The 18265-nt window shown below is 43.1% G+C and overlaps 1 protein-coding gene across 2 annotated transcripts in view; it reads left to right on the top strand.

The window, feature by feature from the left end:
- ptpro (protein tyrosine phosphatase receptor type O) overlaps window positions 1–18265 on the top strand; it is an 84751-nt gene that overhangs the window by 39236 nt on the left and 27250 nt on the right. For both annotated transcript variants that reach the window (XM_084330093.1, XM_084330094.1), the window contains 9 exons: window positions 1–81; window positions 2992–3130; window positions 3394–3514; window positions 7115–7183; window positions 10792–10875; window positions 12027–12062; window positions 14936–15017; window positions 16694–16784; window positions 17884–17960. The exon at window positions 1–81 is cut by the window's left edge and continues 53 nt beyond it. In XM_084330093.1, the coding sequence (XP_084186219.1) occupies window positions 1–81; window positions 2992–3130; window positions 3394–3514; window positions 7115–7183; window positions 10792–10875; window positions 12027–12062; window positions 14936–15017; window positions 16694–16784; window positions 17884–17960 (780 nt within the window). The remainder of the gene's footprint in view (window positions 82–2991; window positions 3131–3393; window positions 3515–7114; window positions 7184–10791; window positions 10876–12026; window positions 12063–14935; window positions 15018–16693; window positions 16785–17883; window positions 17961–18265) is intronic.

An 18265-nucleotide genomic window follows, 5' to 3' on the forward strand; every position in this document is an offset into this window, starting at 1 on the left:
ACTCTGCTGTGGACCGAGGACGGCGTGGTGGATTACTACCAGGTCTACTGCAAACTGACCAAGCCCAACACCGAGCTCAAGGTAAAGTCGTCTCTCGCCATGCCGGTCTAAGACGGCAGTAAACATGTTTCTCCCCGGAGATTCTGTTTTGATGTCAATAGTCCTTGAGAACCTTTACCTCATTTATTGGTTTAACTTTTTTTTTTTATTATATGGATCCCCATTAGTCTACACCCATGGGTGAAAGACTATTCTTCCTGGGGTCCGAACACATAACACATTGTCTGTTTTGATGTCAATAGTCCTTGAGAACCTTTACCTTGTTGTCTTGTTTTGATGTCAATAGTCCTTGAATAGCTTTACCTTGTTGTCTTGTTTTGATTTCAATAGTCCTTGAGAACCTTTACCTTGTTGTCTTGTTTTGATTTCAATAGTAATTGAGAACCTTTACCTTGTTGTCTTGTTTTGATTTCAATAGTTCTTGAGAACCTTTACCTCATTGTCTGGCTTTGATTTCAATAGTGCTTGAAAGTACTTTTACTTTGTTACAGTTCTGTCCTTTACTCGCACTCAGACAAAGGGCTATTGCTGGAAGGAACGCTGCAGAAGACGGAGAGGCACATTTACTGTATTAGTGATTTTACGTCTCTCTGTTGTATAGTGGTGGAAATCAAACGGATGTTATTGTCCAGCTGCTTTTTTATTACCCAATAGCTCTTTTCCTGCCTCATCAGCTGTCTTTCACACCAACGCCACACATTTCCCTGGGAACTGCAGCAAAGGGGTTCTTGGGTCTAATAGTTGTGCGAAGTAATTCTATGTGCCGGTGGCTGTGTACTTGACGCCGCGCAGAGCGAGAAGCTACGGTCGTACAGTAAATAGGTATTTATGTGCTTTCAGCAACAAGCGCATTTACCGTAAATTAATTTTTTTTGTATGCTAAGTAGATTCATTAGCTTACATTCCTACCAGCAAGGCTGCGGGTCTGAATACAAGAGGGAGGCGATACTACCTGAAGATACTGAAGACCTCCTTCAGTGTGCCATGCTGAATAATTCCTTGTGATGATAATGTAATTAATAATGATAATCTTGTGTTAATTTAACTCGGTTTGGTTCTTATCAATCAGTATTTGTATCGTTGTCGTCTTTATTTCTTTTACCCTTTTCCTTATTCTCTGCATTGTTGCTTTTATTCAGTCTATTTTATGCTCATTTCATGTCTATTTTACTGCTGTGAAGCACTGCAATTCCTGTATGAAGGGCGCTATACAAATAAAATGTATATTATTATTATTATTTTACCTACAGTCAGATCTAAAAACGTGTTCTTGTCTGAGGGATCGTTTGATGTTTTATTACTGAATATCAGTGTAATTTCATTCCTGGGGGGGGGGGGTGAAGATTCGAAGGAGAATTCTAATCCTGGTCTGATCTCCATCACGTTCTCGCTCGGTCTTGATCAGCACAGAGGGGTTATGAAAACAAAGCCGTAAACTGAGAGCCCATGGTAGCTACTGACGCAGCGCGGCTACAGGCTCTGTGACGGGCCATTAATCCCACCCAGGTGCGGGCTTTAGAGGCGGGCCGGAGCTTCTCTCCCGTCTCTTGTGGGGGGGGGGGGGGGGCAGCCTTTCAGGACGCCCAGCGGGCCTCTTGGAAGAACGCCGGTGACTCATTAGAGTAATTAACCGAAGGAGAATGACACCTTGTCACCCACTGTGGCAGGCCGACCGGGAGACGAGCCCCCATCCTGGGGGGTCGAGGAAACTGACAACTGATCCGCCGCCGCCCCCGCTGTCATGTGTCCGTCAGCACTTCCGCGGTTATTTCAGGAATTGTCGAGGCTTTATTTGGCGTGTTGTTGGCTCGAGTCGTCGTGACTGGATTAGGTGCTAGAGTCATCTGTCCGGTGCGCGTTTGTCGTCGAAATGCTCGCCGCGGACGGAATCACAATTGTAGTCTAAGGAGATTCATAAAGTTGTGTCATATTGTCTCATACCGTGTCATATCCTACATTATCGTATGCTGTCCTATTGTATCGTACTTTTTTTTTTATTTTTTATTATTGTGTCATATGTTTTAGTATTGTATGGTATCATATTGTATTACATAGTATCATATAGTATTGCACATGTATTGCATTGCATCGTGTTGTAGCACATCACAACATATCATATCACGTATCATACAATATCGTCATATAGTATCACATCTTATCATATTGCATCATATAGTATCATATTATATTGTATCACATATCATATTGTATCACATATCATATCATATCGTATCATATTATATTGTATCACATCATATCATATTGTATCATAGGTAACATACTAAGCAGTCCTCTCCTCTCTGTCTCATATTATACATGGTGGTGTAACATACTAAGCAGTCCTCTCCTCTCTGTCTCATATTATACATGGTCATGGTGGTGTAACATAATAAGCAGTCCTCTCCTCTCTGTCTCATATTATACATGGTCATGGTGGTGTAACATACTAAGCAGTCCTCTCCTCTCTGTCTCATATTATACATGGTCATGGTGGTGTAACATAAAAAGCAATCCTCTCCTCTGTCTCATATTATACATGGTCATGGTGGTGTAACATACTAAGCAGTCCTCTTCTCTCTGTCTCATATTATACATGGTCATGGTGGTGTAACATAATAAGCAGTCCTCTCCTCTCTGTCTCATATTATACATGGTCATGGTGGTGTAACATACTAAGCAGTCCTCTCCTCTCTGTCTCATATTATACATGGTCATGGTGGTGTAACATAATAAGCAGTCCTCTCCTCTGTCTCATATTATACATGGTCATGGTGGTGTAACATACTAAGCAGTCCTCTCCTAGTCTCCTCTCTGTATCATATTATACATGGTGGTGTAACATACTAAGCAGTCCTCTCCTAGTCTCCTCTCTGTATCATATTATACATGGTGGTGTAACATACTAAGCAGTCCTCTCCTCTGTCTCTATAGGCACGGGAGCCCCAGACGGCTAGTTCCCATGTGCTGACGGTGTCGGGCCTGATGCCCTCCTCCAGCTACAACTGCACCATCACCAGCTACAGCTACAGCACCCCCAGCAGGCCGGCCTACATCACCATCTCCACCGTGGGTGAGTGGCACCGCCACCTACGTGTATGCAGGTTGTGTGTGTGTGTGTGTGTGTGTGTGTGTGTGTGTGTGTGTATGTGTGTGCACACATGCTTGTGTGTGCTTGTACGCATGTGGGTGAATGCATGTGTGTTTGTGTGTGAGCATGCATGTGGTTGGGTGTGTGTGTGTGTGAGTGTGTGTGTGTGTGTGTGTGCGTGTGTGTGTGTGTTGTGTGTTCTCATGCGTATGTGACTGTGTGTGTGTGTGTGTGTGCGATTGCAGCCAAAGAGATGAACCCCAGCGTGGCGGCCATTTCAGCTCTGACCATCCTCAGTGTCCTGCTCATCAGCCTCCTAGTGCTGTTCCTTCTGGTGCTTCGCAAGAAGCACCTGCAGATGAGCAGGTAAACAACCCCACCAATGAACAGCTTGTTTCATTTACATATTTATTTTATTTTTATTTATTTTTTAATCTTTTCCCCCCTCCTTTTTCCTGTTTTTCTCCCATCCCAATGTTAGTCGTTATGCCAATTCCCAATCCCCTTCCTGGTCGCTGTGCACCTACCCCCTACAGTCGGTCTGGGAGAGTGGAGGCTATCACATGCTTCCTCCGACACACGTCTAGCCAATAAACCGCTTCTTTTCACCTGGCAGCGCGGACTCTCACTGAGAGGGTGTAACGTGTGGAAGGATCACACTACCCCCCTTAGATCCTTTCCTCGCTGAGCAGGCGCCCCGACCGAACTGTAGGAGTCGCTGTTTACAACGACCAGGACCCACCCACCAGCTTTCCCACCCTCTAACACTGCCAATTGTGTTAGTACGGCGGCCGGCCAAGCCGGAAGCAACGCAGAGAGCTGGGCTCGATACCAGTATCTCCTGCGTTGGTAGCGAGCGCCTTGCCCACTGCGCCACCCGGCCGCCCATTTACATCTTTATTATTATTATTGCCTTTTTTTTAAAGGGGTATTTCGCAGATTTCTTTTACCTGAATCCTGTCATTCTTCTGTGAGGAGGACGCGTGATAATCCAAGCCAAGTCAAGTAAAAATGTATTTATGAAGCACATTTCATACACAGAGGCAATCCAACGTGTGCTGTACACACACGAAAAACTATAAAAAGGAGGCACAGTATAAAAAAAATAATGATTCTCTGGAATAAAAAAATATATAAAAGGAACACAGAAGGGTACAGTATAAAAGCGGTGCATTCTCACAAATAGATTTTCAGTGCATTCAAATAAAGAAAAGAAAAGAAAAAAGTGCAGTAAAGTGCAAAAAAGAGTGCAGTGGTTTAGCAGCAGCAGTTAAAAGCAGAAACACACATGGGCGGCTAGGTGGTGTAGTGGGCAAGGCGCTCGCCACCAATGCAGGAGACGCTGGGTTCGAGCCCAGCTCTCCGCATTGCTATCAGCTTGGCTGGTCGTTCATACTAATACAATTGGCAGTGTTAGGGGTGGGAAAGCTGATGGGTTGGGATCGGACGTTGTGGACAGCGACTCCTACAGGTCGGTTGGTGCGCCTGCGCAGCAGAATCAGGAAGCGACGGGGGCAGCGCATGAATGTACTTGACTGAACAGCACTCTCTCTCTAGCAGTGACCCGTTCATAAAGTTCAACAAATATTCACATCAGTTTTCCATATTTTATTCCCACCGTAATATGAGATGATGCAGAGGTCATGCTATCGGAATGCACTTGGTGCAGCCACCTCAGCGCACCGGAATGCATTTTAAAGCCACTCCCTCTCAGTTCAATAGTTGACAAATTGGTCATAAGATCAGTTGGCCATTTCTTTTGTGTATTTTCTAGACTGTGATGTCATCGCTGTACAACTTTGAACAGAAACAAACTTTTTTGTACAATGTGTAACTAGGTTGAAAGCCCTGTAGTAGTAGTATAGTCCCCTGGTGTAAACTCACTCCTAAAATACCCTGCTTCACAACCTGGCTGGTGAGAATGGGGGTTCAAGGCTAGTCTGAGGACAGGCGCCAGGCACAAAATGTCTGCCAGCAGTAACCACGTACACTATATATCTGCGTGATTTAGTGGTATGATCCCGGGTGGTGGCCAGGACCAGGCTAAAAACAAAAGGGGACTGAGCATTTGTGGTGACAGCCCCAAGGCTCTGGAACGCCCTCCCCCTAAACATGAAGACCACTCCATCTGAACAATTTTTTTTTAAAGGCAGTTAAAAACATACCTCTACAGGCAGGCTTTTAAACACCTATAGCTGTTTTTCTGTTCATGTCTTTTTGTTTTTAGTTTTTAGTTGTCTATTCTGTTGTTTTAGCTCATTTTATGTTTTATTCTTTTCTTCAAATGTTTCCCATTACTGTATTTTATCGATGTTATATATTACTGCTGTAAAGCACCCTGTGCACTCGTGCTGAGAAGGGTGTTATATAAATAAAGTTTTACTTACTTACTTTACTTACAGTACGTATTTTACTTTAATACGTATTTTGGGTATAGGGGATACAATTTGGTTGAAACTTTGGTATAAACATATTGTAACTGCCTCACATTGTAAGTCAATGTGTGTCTAGTTTGATTGTCCATAGTTAATTGTGATTGATCGCATATTAATCACACGTTTTTTTATCTGTTGAAAATGTACAAGGACGAAGCAAGCTAGATGTATCCCCTCTTAAGTAACAAGCAGCCTATGAGATATATTTGAGTTCAAGTTAATTTCTTTACATACAGTATGCTAACATGTTAGCTCAATATGCTACCTATTGTACAGCTAGCTGCAAGGGAATCAAAAATTGCGAAGACATACATGCATTTAATTTTCAACCCACTTCTCACGGGTAGGTCTCACGCAGGAAAATAACCCCTGTTTCTTACCCACGACCTCGTGCTTTGTGTCTATTACCAGAGGGAGCTACACATATACGCAAACAATAAAACGGCGAGTCGTGGTGGCAGATGATGGATGGCTCTGTTGGTTAGTGTCTTTGCGTTTATCAAATAGGTCAATAGTTCAGTGCCCCGTCATTCGGTTCCTGGGTGTTTTTAATCATTCCAGGTTCCAGATTCGGCCATGTTCTCCCTGCCCCTACATTCCCTGTTAATAATAATAAACTTTATTTGTATAGCACCTTTTATACAAGAATTGCAGCTCAAAGTGCTTCACAGCAGTAAAAAAAAAAAAAAAACGTGCAGACAGAAAAACAAGTATAAAATAGACAGCAGCTAAATAGACAGTCAAGATAAGGCATAGAGCATTAAATCACATAGTTTTTCATGTTAGGATCTCCTATTAACATCTTAATAGGCCTCTTTGTTTACGGTTCGATTATCACTGATACACATCCTTTTAACTTTAGCTTTTGTGATTCATGATCACAGGGATCACACAAATAGTCTGTTTGTAAAGAGTCAAACATTAAAATTCATGGACTTAATCTAATTAAAATCTTGAGCAGTAATGTGACTGCCTAATACATATTTTCTCTCATTTGGATAATTGGATATATAAAAAACTACTTTTATAAAAAATTTCATTATTTATTATATTATTATTTTTATTTTTATTGTATTAAATTATAATGTAAAATATTGTAAGGAAGATGCAGGGCTTGATACGTTTTATTTTTAATTTTTTTGTACTTCCCCCTGTTCCTTCTCGAACACTTATTGTATGGAAATAGTCTCTGACTATTTACCTTTTTTGTTTTTTAAACTTGTTTTATGTTTCTATGTTCAAGACAAATAAAAATCAAATCAAATCAAAACCCACAGTATGCTTTCAGCTTTAGCTTTTGTGATTCATGATGATCACAGGGTTCACTGTTGATACTTTCACGCCCTGCGTGCAACTCATCTCTGACTTCCTCTATTTACAGATTAGTCAGCAGGGATGGCGACTTCTCCTAAATGTAGCGTGTGTACTAGGCTCATCTGCATGTGTGTGTGTGTGTGTGTGGTGTGTGTGTGTGTGTGCTGAATGACTTTGTGTGATACTAAACGACGCCCACTGTCACGTTCCATTTCAGAGAGTGTGGGGCGGAGACCTTTGTCAACTTCGCTTCCTTCGAGAGGGACGGCAAGCTCCCTTACAACTGGTACGACCTCTCCTCTTTCTCCCCTCGTCCCCGGATATTAGATATTAGATATTAGCAGCATTCCCTCACGTTCAAACGCATGATCTCTAGTGTTCAAGAAATAAAAGATAAGATAAGATATTCCTTTATTGATCCCCTTGGGGGAAATTCAGGCGTCATAGCAGCATGGGGGAGGGGAGGTACAGGTATGGGCAGGGTAGTAGTAGAAGACATAAATATAGGCAATACAACTATAGTAAAGATAAAAATAAGCAGTGTAAACAATATAATTAACTATGAATATAAGCATAATAGTATTATGAGCAAGTATGCAGTGTAGTCAAGGTGCAGATGAGGGTCTGTCAGTTATATTATACGTTACAATAAATATGGGCAATAAAGACTGAAAGACTGAATATATATACTATGAGTAAGTAAAGTAAACAGTATACACAGGTGCCGTATACACAAGGTACCCTAACTGGCGTGAAATTAAATGTGATCCAAAGGGGGATCAGAAATAGATGAGAGGCCAGATTCCCATCATGCACAGAGATCCCCCCCCCCCCCCCCCCCCCCCTCTTATAAATCATGTGATGTGGACATGTTATGTCATGTTATGTTTTTGTTGTTGTTTTTGTTTTTAATCCTGGCCAGAATCACACACGCAGATTCCTCGTCTGGACGGCAAAGCCATGTCACCGGAATCCAGGGGGCCTGTACGTTAATGCCAAGCAAGCAGTGCAAAAATGCTTCCGCATTCGTCACCGCACGCTAGTGCGGTAAAGCGCCCTTCTTTTCAGACAAATGCTACCGTGCGTGCACCGGCGGCGGCGTGCTCGCTCAGGTGCGTGCGTGCGCCGGCGTGCTCGCGCGAGGTGCCCGCGCATGCGCATGAGATCCCGCCTTGAGCGGAGCTCAATATATATAAGTCACCGCCCCTTATTCAGTATCTACCAATAGCTCAATTGGCAAGGACACATGGCTGTGGATCCTATGGCTTGTTTGCTGGCGAGTTCGAATCCCATCGAAAATATTTTTTAACGTGATTTTTTTTTAACGTGTATTTATTTCGCCGGTTAAGGTTATTTCGCCGGTTAAGGTTAGGCATGGTTAAGGTTAAGGTTAAGGTTAGGCATTGTTTCGGAGTTGGTTAAGGTTAGAACGTTAAGTTTAGCGCTGTTAAGGAGCTGGTTAAGGTTAGAGTTTGTCAAAGAGAATGGCAATATAATTTCTATGGTTAAGGTTAGGCATGGTTTCGGAGTTGGTTAAGGTTAGAACGGTTAAGTTTAGGCGTGTTAAGGAGCTGGTTAAGGTTAGAGTTTGTCAAAGAGAATGGCAATAGACAGCCTATTTCCGCGCGACCTGGGCGCTGGGCGGCGGAAAATGAAAGGCGCATTACTGCATGCCACTACGATAAATTTTTGCACTGCTTGCTTGGCATAAAGCTACACGCATCCAGGGGGGAAACTTGGGTGGTGGGATTAACAGGCACACGGGGGGATTGGAGAGGCAGATTAGGGATAGCTCGTAGTGACTTGATTTCTTTGGGGGCGTGAGTAGTAGGGTCCCCAGCTAGGGGATGATGATGATGATGATGATGATGATGATGATGATGATGATGATGATGATGATGATGATGATGAGATGAGATGATGAAGAAGATGATGATGATGAGATGATGACGATGAGCCCGTCGTCACTGCCTCCTTCGTCTGGCACTCTTAGCAGATCATTTGTTGAATATCCCCATAATCTTAGATTAGTCGGCCAAAGTGTCAAATTGGGGAGGGTAGATGGCTGTGTGTGTGTGTGTGGGGGGGGGGGGGGGGGGGGGTGGGGGTGTCTCTTCTACTGTACCAGGATTTGGAGATGCCCATGTTTTTTTTTTGGTTTACAGTTTGAGGGAATTAATTCACTGATTAATTTATTTAAAAAACAAACAAACAGGGACTTTACTTCCACCACTCTCCCGTTACCACGGTTACATATAACATTCTAGCTGGCGCTAGTAGGTCCGTGTCTCTTTGCGGAGACACTGGCTGTGAAGCGATAATATAACGGCTGAAAGATGGTCAGTAACCATGGCTTCCGTCTGAAACGTTACGTGTCTCAACTGTGCCACCACACCCTCCCATCTCTCTCTCTCTCTCTCTCTCTCTCTCTCTCTCTCTCTCTCTCTCTCTCTCTCCCTCCCTCCCTCTGTGAAACGTGTCTCTGTGAACTGTGCCACACCTTCCCATCACGCTCAGCAAAAAGTGTCGTCCTGCTCAATGTGACGTGGAGGCCGATCTCTCTCTCTCTCTCTCTCTCTCAGAAGCGTGTGCTCTGAATGTGCATGATGTAGGATTGATCTTGGGTGTTAGTTTCTAACGCGACGGCACGTTAGACGCACTCGCGCGAGAGAGAGGGGACAGGGGAGATTTACAACGACACCTCCCGATCAACCAAGATGGCGGCCTCCGCTGTTTTGGACATTCAAATGAATAACCACGATGTCGTCAGCTGCTCTTTAAAAAAAAATAACGCTTGACTCTTACAGGTGTTGTGTAACTATGACCGAGCGGGCTGCCTTTTATTTATACAGTCCTGGTCGTAACCCCCCCCCCATGCCCCGCATTGAGGTTATGAACTCAGATGGAGAGAGAGAGAGAGAGAGAGAGAGAGAGAGAGAGAGAGAGAGAGAGAGAGAGAGAGAGAGAGAGAGAGATGGTGAGGGAGAGAGATAGAGAGGGTGAGGGAGAGAGAGAGAGGGTGAGGGAGAGAGAGAGAGGGTGAGGGAGAGAGAGGGAGGGTGAGGGAGAGAGAGGGTGAGAGAGGGAGAGAGAGGGTGAGAGAGGGAGGGTGAGGGAGAGAGAGACAGGGTGAGAGAGAGAGAGACAGGGTGAGGGAGAGAGAGGGAGGGTGAGGGAGAGAGGGTGAGAGAGAGAGGGTGAGGGAGAGAGAGAGAGGGTGAGGGAGAGAGATAGAGAGGGTGAGGGAGAGAGAGAGGGTGAGGGAGAGGGTGAGGGAGAGAGAGAGAGGGTGAGGGAGAGAGGGAGGTTGAGGGAGAGAGAGGGAGGGTGAGGGAGAGAGAGAGAGGGAGAGACAGGGTGAGGGAGAGGGAGGGAGAGAGAGGGAGAGAGAGACAGGGTGAGGGAGAGAGAGGGAGGGTGAGGGAGAGACAGGGTGAGGGAGAGGGAGGGTGAGGGAGAGAGAGGGTGAGAGAGAGAGAGGGAGAGACAGGGCGAGGGAGAGAGAGGGAGGGTGAGGGAGAGACAGGGTGAGGGAGAGAGAGGGTGAGAGAGAGAGAGGGAGAGACAGGGCGAGGGAGAGAGAGAGAGGGCGAGGGAGAGAGAGAGAGAGACAGGGTGAGGGAGAGAGAGAGGGTGATGCTCATTGACCTCCGCTCAGCAGCAGAGAACAGGCTCCTATTCAGGCTTTCTACCAGGTTCCCTGCTGCATGATGCATTAACTCTTTGTTGACCACTAATGTGTGTACCTCTTCACCATTCTGTGCCACCGAACTAATCGAGCGTCCGTGTTTTGTCCCAACCTGTCACCTACCGGTGTGTTTTTGTTTTGTTTATGATTTTGACTTTTTTTTGTTTTATTTTTGTTTTCTTTTGTTTTGTTTGAACCCACTTCAGGCGAAGAAGTCTCTTTGCCTTCCTTACGCTACTGCCATCCTGCCTTTGGACTGACTATCTTTTGGCTTTTTATATTAATCCATGGTAAGTAAGCACTGTGTTGTGGCCCAACCACCATTTACACCCATGTCTTTAGCCACGGTTACAGTATCGACCATAGACATTGAATTACCAGACGGGGTTCCCCTCGTATATACTGGGGGACCCTGATGTAAACAAGACGAAAGTCTTTCTCTGGTCTGCATCCCCTTAACAATTGTGTGTATTGAGCCGTACTGTATTGTACCCATTCTGCAATCTGTTAATAAAGTTTTCAATCAATCAATCAATCAATCAATAGCGACGGCTAGAAAGGTCCACTAGAAACTAAAGACTCAAGCCAGTCGCATTCTAAATAAAAAAAAAAATTAAATCCAGCACAAAATTCACAGGGGAAACTGACTTTTAGCAGATAATTCTCTCTTCCGATAACGTGGAACACTGTCTCGTAATGCCGTGTCTGTGGCAGGACCGCCCTCACCCAGTGTCGACCTCCGTAAAGTCATTCTAACACACTTGTCGACTGACGTTACCCTGGTGTTGCATGGTACTAACACTTTGCTTCGCTCTAGTCTCTACTCTGTGTCTGCATGCGTGTATCTTTCCTTTTGAATAAAACTCACTACGGGGGTAGAAGAGTAAACACGTAGCGGGTTAATTGTAGAATAGTAGCCTTTGATCTACTGTAGCATGTAGATGCCAGGGTCCTGTGTATAGTGCATGTTGTTGGTTTGACTCTAGAATGCAAAGTACAGAGGCATGGACTGAAACATGTGATACGTTTTGAGTGGCCTGCCTGTTGTTTCTGTTGATATATGTGACTGTGACAGAGATCCTGTAGTTTGTTTCTGTTGATATGTGACTGTGACAGAGATCCTGTAGTTTGTAGCACCGGGTGATATGTGACTGTGACAGAGATCCTGTAGTTTGTAGCACCGGGTGATATGTGACTGTGACAGAGATCCTGTAGTTTGTAGCACCGGGTGATATGTGTTCGATCACAGCGCATGATGATCCTAAAAACACTGCATAGAGTATTTCCTCATTTTCTATTTAAAACAGTATGATGGAGTACGATTCTAACACGGTACACACTGAACGGATAGCGTTCAGTGGTTAGGGAGGATGCACTGGACGGACGGCGGAGTCATGCATGTTGACATCACAAGTATTTGTTTGCTTCTTTTGTATTTTAGGAGCAAGACTGCTTTAAAGAAACGGAAGCTAACGAGGTAAAGGTTATAGGTGTGTGTGTGTGTGTACGTGTGTGTACGTGTGTGTACTGTGTACTTGTAGTTTAGTTTAGATTTATTTGTTTGTTAAGGAACATTTTATAAAATATAATGTAAATGTACCCAATTGTAGCCAACAGGCTAGTTGACATTGGCAGTCCCCCTATCAGAAAGAATGGGCTAGTACAAAAAAAGATTAAAACACAAACACATTAGCAATAACGTACATAATTCAACCCTTGCAATATACACAGTTCATCCCCACAGTATAGTATAACACATCAGTGTTCACATCTCTGATTGTCCATCAACCAATTCCTAAGATTATACTTGAAGGTGTAGAGAGGATTATGAATAACTTACTCAGTCAAATGGATCCAGTTAATACGATTTATTAACTCTGATAGATCAATACAAACATGGTACAGATAATTGCTGGATGGTCCCCACTAACCAGCTATCGAAACCCGGAGTGAGAGAGAGAATGAAGGGAGGGAGAGCCCTTTATAGTCAAGGAGGGGGAACTGTAGATTTGGGGACAGACGTTAGACGTGTGCGTGTCTGTTTGTACTTAAAAAGTAACATGTAAAAGAGCTCCCGTAGCTCACCGCGTATCTCGGCGCTATTTCTGCGTCGGGGACAACCGTGCTCGTCGCGGATCTGGGGTACACGAGTTCGATTCCCGGACCCGCCGTATTTTCTCAAGTGTCTTCCCCTGATCTATATCCCATTCAACCTGTTTCTGTCGGTCATGCTTGACCAGAAAAAGCGATAAACGCTAAAAAAAAAAAGTAAAAAAAAAAAAAAAAGGTAACATGTAACTAACAACCATGTCCAGCTACCCCTGTGCTATTAACAAGCCCCTCCAGAGTAATCAATTACAAAAAGAGGAGACGTCCGCGGCGCGCTAATCCCTCGAGATGAGGCCTCACAGGGCTAGCTTAATTTACAGCGACGCCACCAGCCTTTTCTCTCTTTATCCTGGATCAAACTTCATCTGAACCCTCTCTGTCAGGAAGGGCTTTGGTCGACATCAACAAGTCCGAAATAAGGTCGGAACAAACGATGTGTAATCCGCTGATGGGATAGCGATTCCCTTAAGCGTCAGTAAACATTGATACAGTGTCGGATGAGCTTTGGAGGCGGTTTACCCGACGTTCCGCGCGGCGTTGTGTCCTGGGGTAGTGGAATAGTGTCTGCCTATCTGGTACTTGGCATGACCTGGTACTGAGGTTGTGAATGGTCTTATTATCTCATTCGCTCAGTATTAGCTCAAAGCAGGTTTTTATTTATTTGTGTTATTCTATTTATTGTTGGGCTTTCTGTATTTTTTTCACCCATCCCAATTTTTGTCGTTATGCCAATTCCCTTCCTGGTCGTTTACGCACATTGCCCCACTGTCGGCCTGGGGAGGGTGTAGAACTACCACATGCCTCCTCCGATACATGTGGAGTCGCCAGCCGCTTCTTTTCACCTGACAGCGAGGAGTTTCACTGGGAGAACGTAACGTGTGCAGAGGTTCACGCTATTTCCCCCAGATCCTCTCCCTGCTGAACAGGCGCCCCGACCGACCAGTAGGAGTCGCAGTTTACCACGACCAGGACACATACCCCACCGGCTTCCCAAAAGCTGACGCTGCCAATTGTGTTAGTAGGGACGACTGACCAAGCCGGAGGCACCGCTGACCGCTGGATTTGAAAGCAGATTTTCTTCTTTTTTTATCCACTGTCGGACTTAAAGGGATAGTTCAGATTTTTGGACATTAAGTTGTATGAAATACCTGCCTGTAGTTGTAGCCGATGCAAAGCTATTAGCTTAGTTACAGAGACCCACGTCAGGAGTCCGAACCGGGTTTCCGAGCAAACCGGGTCTCGAAGACCGAAACATTGGGACAACATCATGTCACCCGACACAAAACCATGGTCCTCCAGCATCTCAGACTCTGCTATCACTTGGCACTATTTTGATTCTAGAAAGAAGCCGGCGTATTACTAAACGCTGGAGCCTGTTCACAGGTAACACTTGCAACATCAGCTGTTTCAAAATGCTGGAGGAGCGTGGTTTTGTTTTGGAGGTGGCTAACCCTTTGCCTGCTTGTTGTGGCGTGGATTAAAACAGTTTGGGTTGGGTGATTCCGTTTCTAAGCTTCCCAGTTCACTCGGAACCTTTGCTCCAAAACATATCTTAACATGGAGACACTGACATTATAGTGAGTGAGTTCTATTGACCAGCATAGGAGCAGTCCAGAGATATTCCATTCTAAAGCCCAAAGGGAATCATTGGAATAAGCATTAATCGGGGCGATTAATCAATTTCAATTGTGATATTGTGTTGCACGCCGTGTTGCTCTCACCTTGTGTTGTAAACGCAGCACACCCTTCCTTCATGACGGTGCCCCTCCTCCTCCTCCCAAACAGTAGTTTCAGCTCGTGTTGAGAGAGGGGAGGGAGCCACAGCACGTTTCTCCAGTTACTTTGAAACGTCTTTGGTAACAGAGAAGATGACAGAAAGGCAGCCCTTGGTCGAGAAGAAAGTTGAAACAAATTCAGTCGTCGTCATATGATTTTCTCAAATTAATGAGTAATCGTGATTTCAATATCAATGAAAATAATCGTTATTATGATAGTCAAACAGCCCTACTGCTGCTACACTGGTCAATGAAACTCGCTCACAGTAGATTCAGTGTGTCCATGTTAAGAGCAAAATCCCAAAAAAAAAAACGTCTGCGATCAAAAATACACGTTAAACTTACCGGGGTAGGAGTGGGTGTCGTAGTGTTGTGTGAAGGGATGGTTCAGTATTTGAGGCTATAATTAATGCTGCATGTTGCATGTCTCTCATACGCTTCACACTGACCTGATGTGTCGTTGCAGCCCAGTGCAACTGGATGACTTTGACGCTTACCTCAAAGACATGAGCAAGGACTCCGCCTACAAGTTCTCCCTGCAGTTCGAGGTAAATACTCTGAGGCCATGCCTCCATGCTGTGGCCACGCCTCCATGCTGTGGCCACGCCTCCATGGTGTTTACCACTACATGCCAAGCGACAAAATCCAACCTCTACACATCATATCTCTTTCTTTTAGTTTTTATTTATCTTATTTTATTGAGTTTCACTGGATGCATCAGCTGTTGGTATACTGTATTACCATCTGTCAATAACAGTTTTGTTACATCAAACAGAGAGTACAGAGTACTCTAAAGTTTAACAGTCACAAAGCTGGAACAGTCACACACCTATAACAGTCACAAAGCTGTAACAATCACAATATATATATATATATTAGTGCTGTCAATAGATTAAAAAAAAAGTAACTAATTAATCTCACAATTTGTCTGTAATTAATCTAGAATAATCTAGATAAAAAATAGCATTTTTCTACATAAGACCTAAGCTTGTAACTTTTACTTGTGTAAAATCATGGAATTAATGTAAAATCAACACAAAGAAAGTATATTTAGATTCAAGGACTATTTTAATAGCTTTCTTTGAATACAGTTTCTCTCTGTGAAATACAAATGTTCAACAAAACCATCAACATTGACTCAGCTAGACCTCTTTCTTATATCCGCGGCGCTAAAATAGAAGATTTTTCACTCCATAGATTAATCTAGATCCATTTATTTTAATGCTTTAAATAATGTAAATTAATCTCCAAAGTTAAAGCATTCATTTTGACAGCCCTAATATATATATATAACACACATATGACATTCAGCCTAGACAGGAGTGTATGAACTCAATACATCCATTAGGTTAATTATGAACACAGTGAAATACAATATGCTGCTAACAGGGAAGCTCGCCAGGTGTAAACGTGACTTTGTGATGCAGGATGGAAGGAGATGGTGGTCAGGTCCGTTTACAGGTTGAATATAGACACAGTTACAGGTGATTGAGATACAGACTGTAGGCAGATGGCCGCTGGTTACTATAATTTGCATGGCAAAACGTTCTAGTGTAGATCCCTAGTATGAATATATTAAAGTAATGAATCAGATCAGGGGTGTAAGAAGGTTTGCAATGTGCAAATGAATATGGATGTATCATGATACAGTCAGTGGACTGGCTCCAGATGGCTTGTGGGTAGAAGCCTCTCTGTGTCCCTTGAGGCTGCGGTACAGTGCGGTAGCGTCTCCCCGCAGCAGAGAATAGTTAAATAAACGATTCAACTAAAATTAGATGCTCTGATGTGTGCGTTAAAAGTCGCAGGCGTGTTATTTTCGATTTCTTCAAAATACTTTTTTCTTTTTATGTATAATTTTTTTTTAATGTACTCTAAACACAAAAGTATAAATGAGCTAGACCAAACAACCTCTAACTAACCCTACTGGGATTGTGATCCATGTGTTAAAAGGCATCAGCTATATGATTAACTAGTATTTATTAGTAGTAATTAGAGAAAAGTATCCAGACTGTGTTGAAGTAAATTGTAGTGATTAAAAAAATATATAAGTTAATTGCAGTTGTTATAATGTCCTTTATTTTTAGACCTACATTTAATTAATTAATTCACAAATAGAGTATTTATTCTCACACAAAAATATTTCAAATTGTTATTTATTGATTGATTGATTCACTGATTTATTGATTGATCAATCCATTCATTAATGCATTTATTTGTTATCCAGGAACTGAAGAGTGTTGGTTTGGATCTTTCCCATGATGCCGCTGACCTGCCAGTCAACAGGCCCAAGAACCGCTACACCAACATCCTTCCCTGTGAGTGGCTGATCAACAAAATATGGCCCGCCCTCTCCCCCGTGTGACTGCTAAAACACAATCACTAATAGATTATATTTAACACAGTATTCTGGGCACTAGCTCATGTCCCATTTAAAGGAACATACAGCAACATTATGTAAAATGTACAGACAAGAAGATGGATAACAATTTCTGTGCTTTCAGTCGAAAGCTATCTGGCTGCAAGCTAGCCTAGCTGGTCCGTATCCACTTCCATTCATTTGTGCTAGGCTAGGCTAGCTTGCAGTCAGATAGCTTTCTACTGAACGCTATTAGTACTGTATCTATCTTCTTTTCTGACTGGTAAGCACATTTCCCATAATGTTGCAGTGTTCCTTTAAAGTTCTAATCGGGATAATCTGTTTATATTACACACCCTCTTCATATATTATATGCCGATATAAACAGGAATTCTTGGACAAGTATAAATTAGAGGAGCTTGAAAATAACGTGAACTAGTATTTTTGTAATTATTTATTTATCTTTTGCTGTAGTGGATAGGTATATTCTTTTTTGATATTGATAGATAACTTATTACATAATATGATATTGTAAGGAAGGGGCAGGACCAGATAAGCTTTGCTTCATTCTGTCCCTTCTCGAACAAAACCATTGTCTTGAGCTATGCTGATTATTTTATTTTATTTTTATTTAGTTTTTGTTATTTTTTGTTATTACTAATTTGTGTGTTTGTTTTATGGTTGAAATGTTCGAGATAAATAAAGATCAAATCAAATCATATTCCGTAATCAGGGATATTGCTGTTGACATGAACAATCTCAATATTCCGAATATTCTTGTGGACAAGCCCAGCAGCAGGCAGGATAAGTGTGTCTCCCTAATATCACCGCAACACAACCATCTGTGTTTCATAGTTGGGATAAGAGGTTATCCGGCCTATTGTAACGAGGATACGACGAGATCGTGCACCAACACTTGAGTATCAGTGAACAATATCAGAATATTGACGGTTGAGAAAACAAGACCGATCTCCGATGTCCGCCTGTAACCATATCGTGCAAAATATGAAATATTAAAACCACGACTAACGGAAACTATAACTCCTTTCCCCCTCCAGACGACTTCAGCCGCGTGAGGCTGATCTCTATGCACAACGACGAGGGGTCAGACTACATCAACGCCAACTATATACCAGTGAGTGACCTGTTACTCCTGACTAGTGGGTAGACGGCGTGGCAGCTGGAGCAACCACACAGTGGCTGGGTGGTTTATTTGGATCATGACCTTCAGAGTGGGTTAGAAAGTAGTTGGTGGATGTGATGATGTGGATGATGTGGTTTGATATGGATAGTGACTATATAATACTAGTTCATACTAGTATACACTATTAGTCTACACTATAATTATAATACGCTGTGTGCAAGGCTGGTTCATACTCATTAGTCTATACTATAATTATAATACCGGTAGCTTGTGTGCAAGGCTGGTTCATACTCATT

The sequence above is a fragment of the Notolepis coatsorum genome (genome assembly GCF_963971535.1).
Source record: "Notolepis coatsorum genome assembly, chromosome: 15".
Classification (NCBI taxonomy): domain Eukaryota; kingdom Metazoa; phylum Chordata; class Actinopteri; order Aulopiformes; family Paralepididae; genus Notolepis; species Notolepis coatsorum.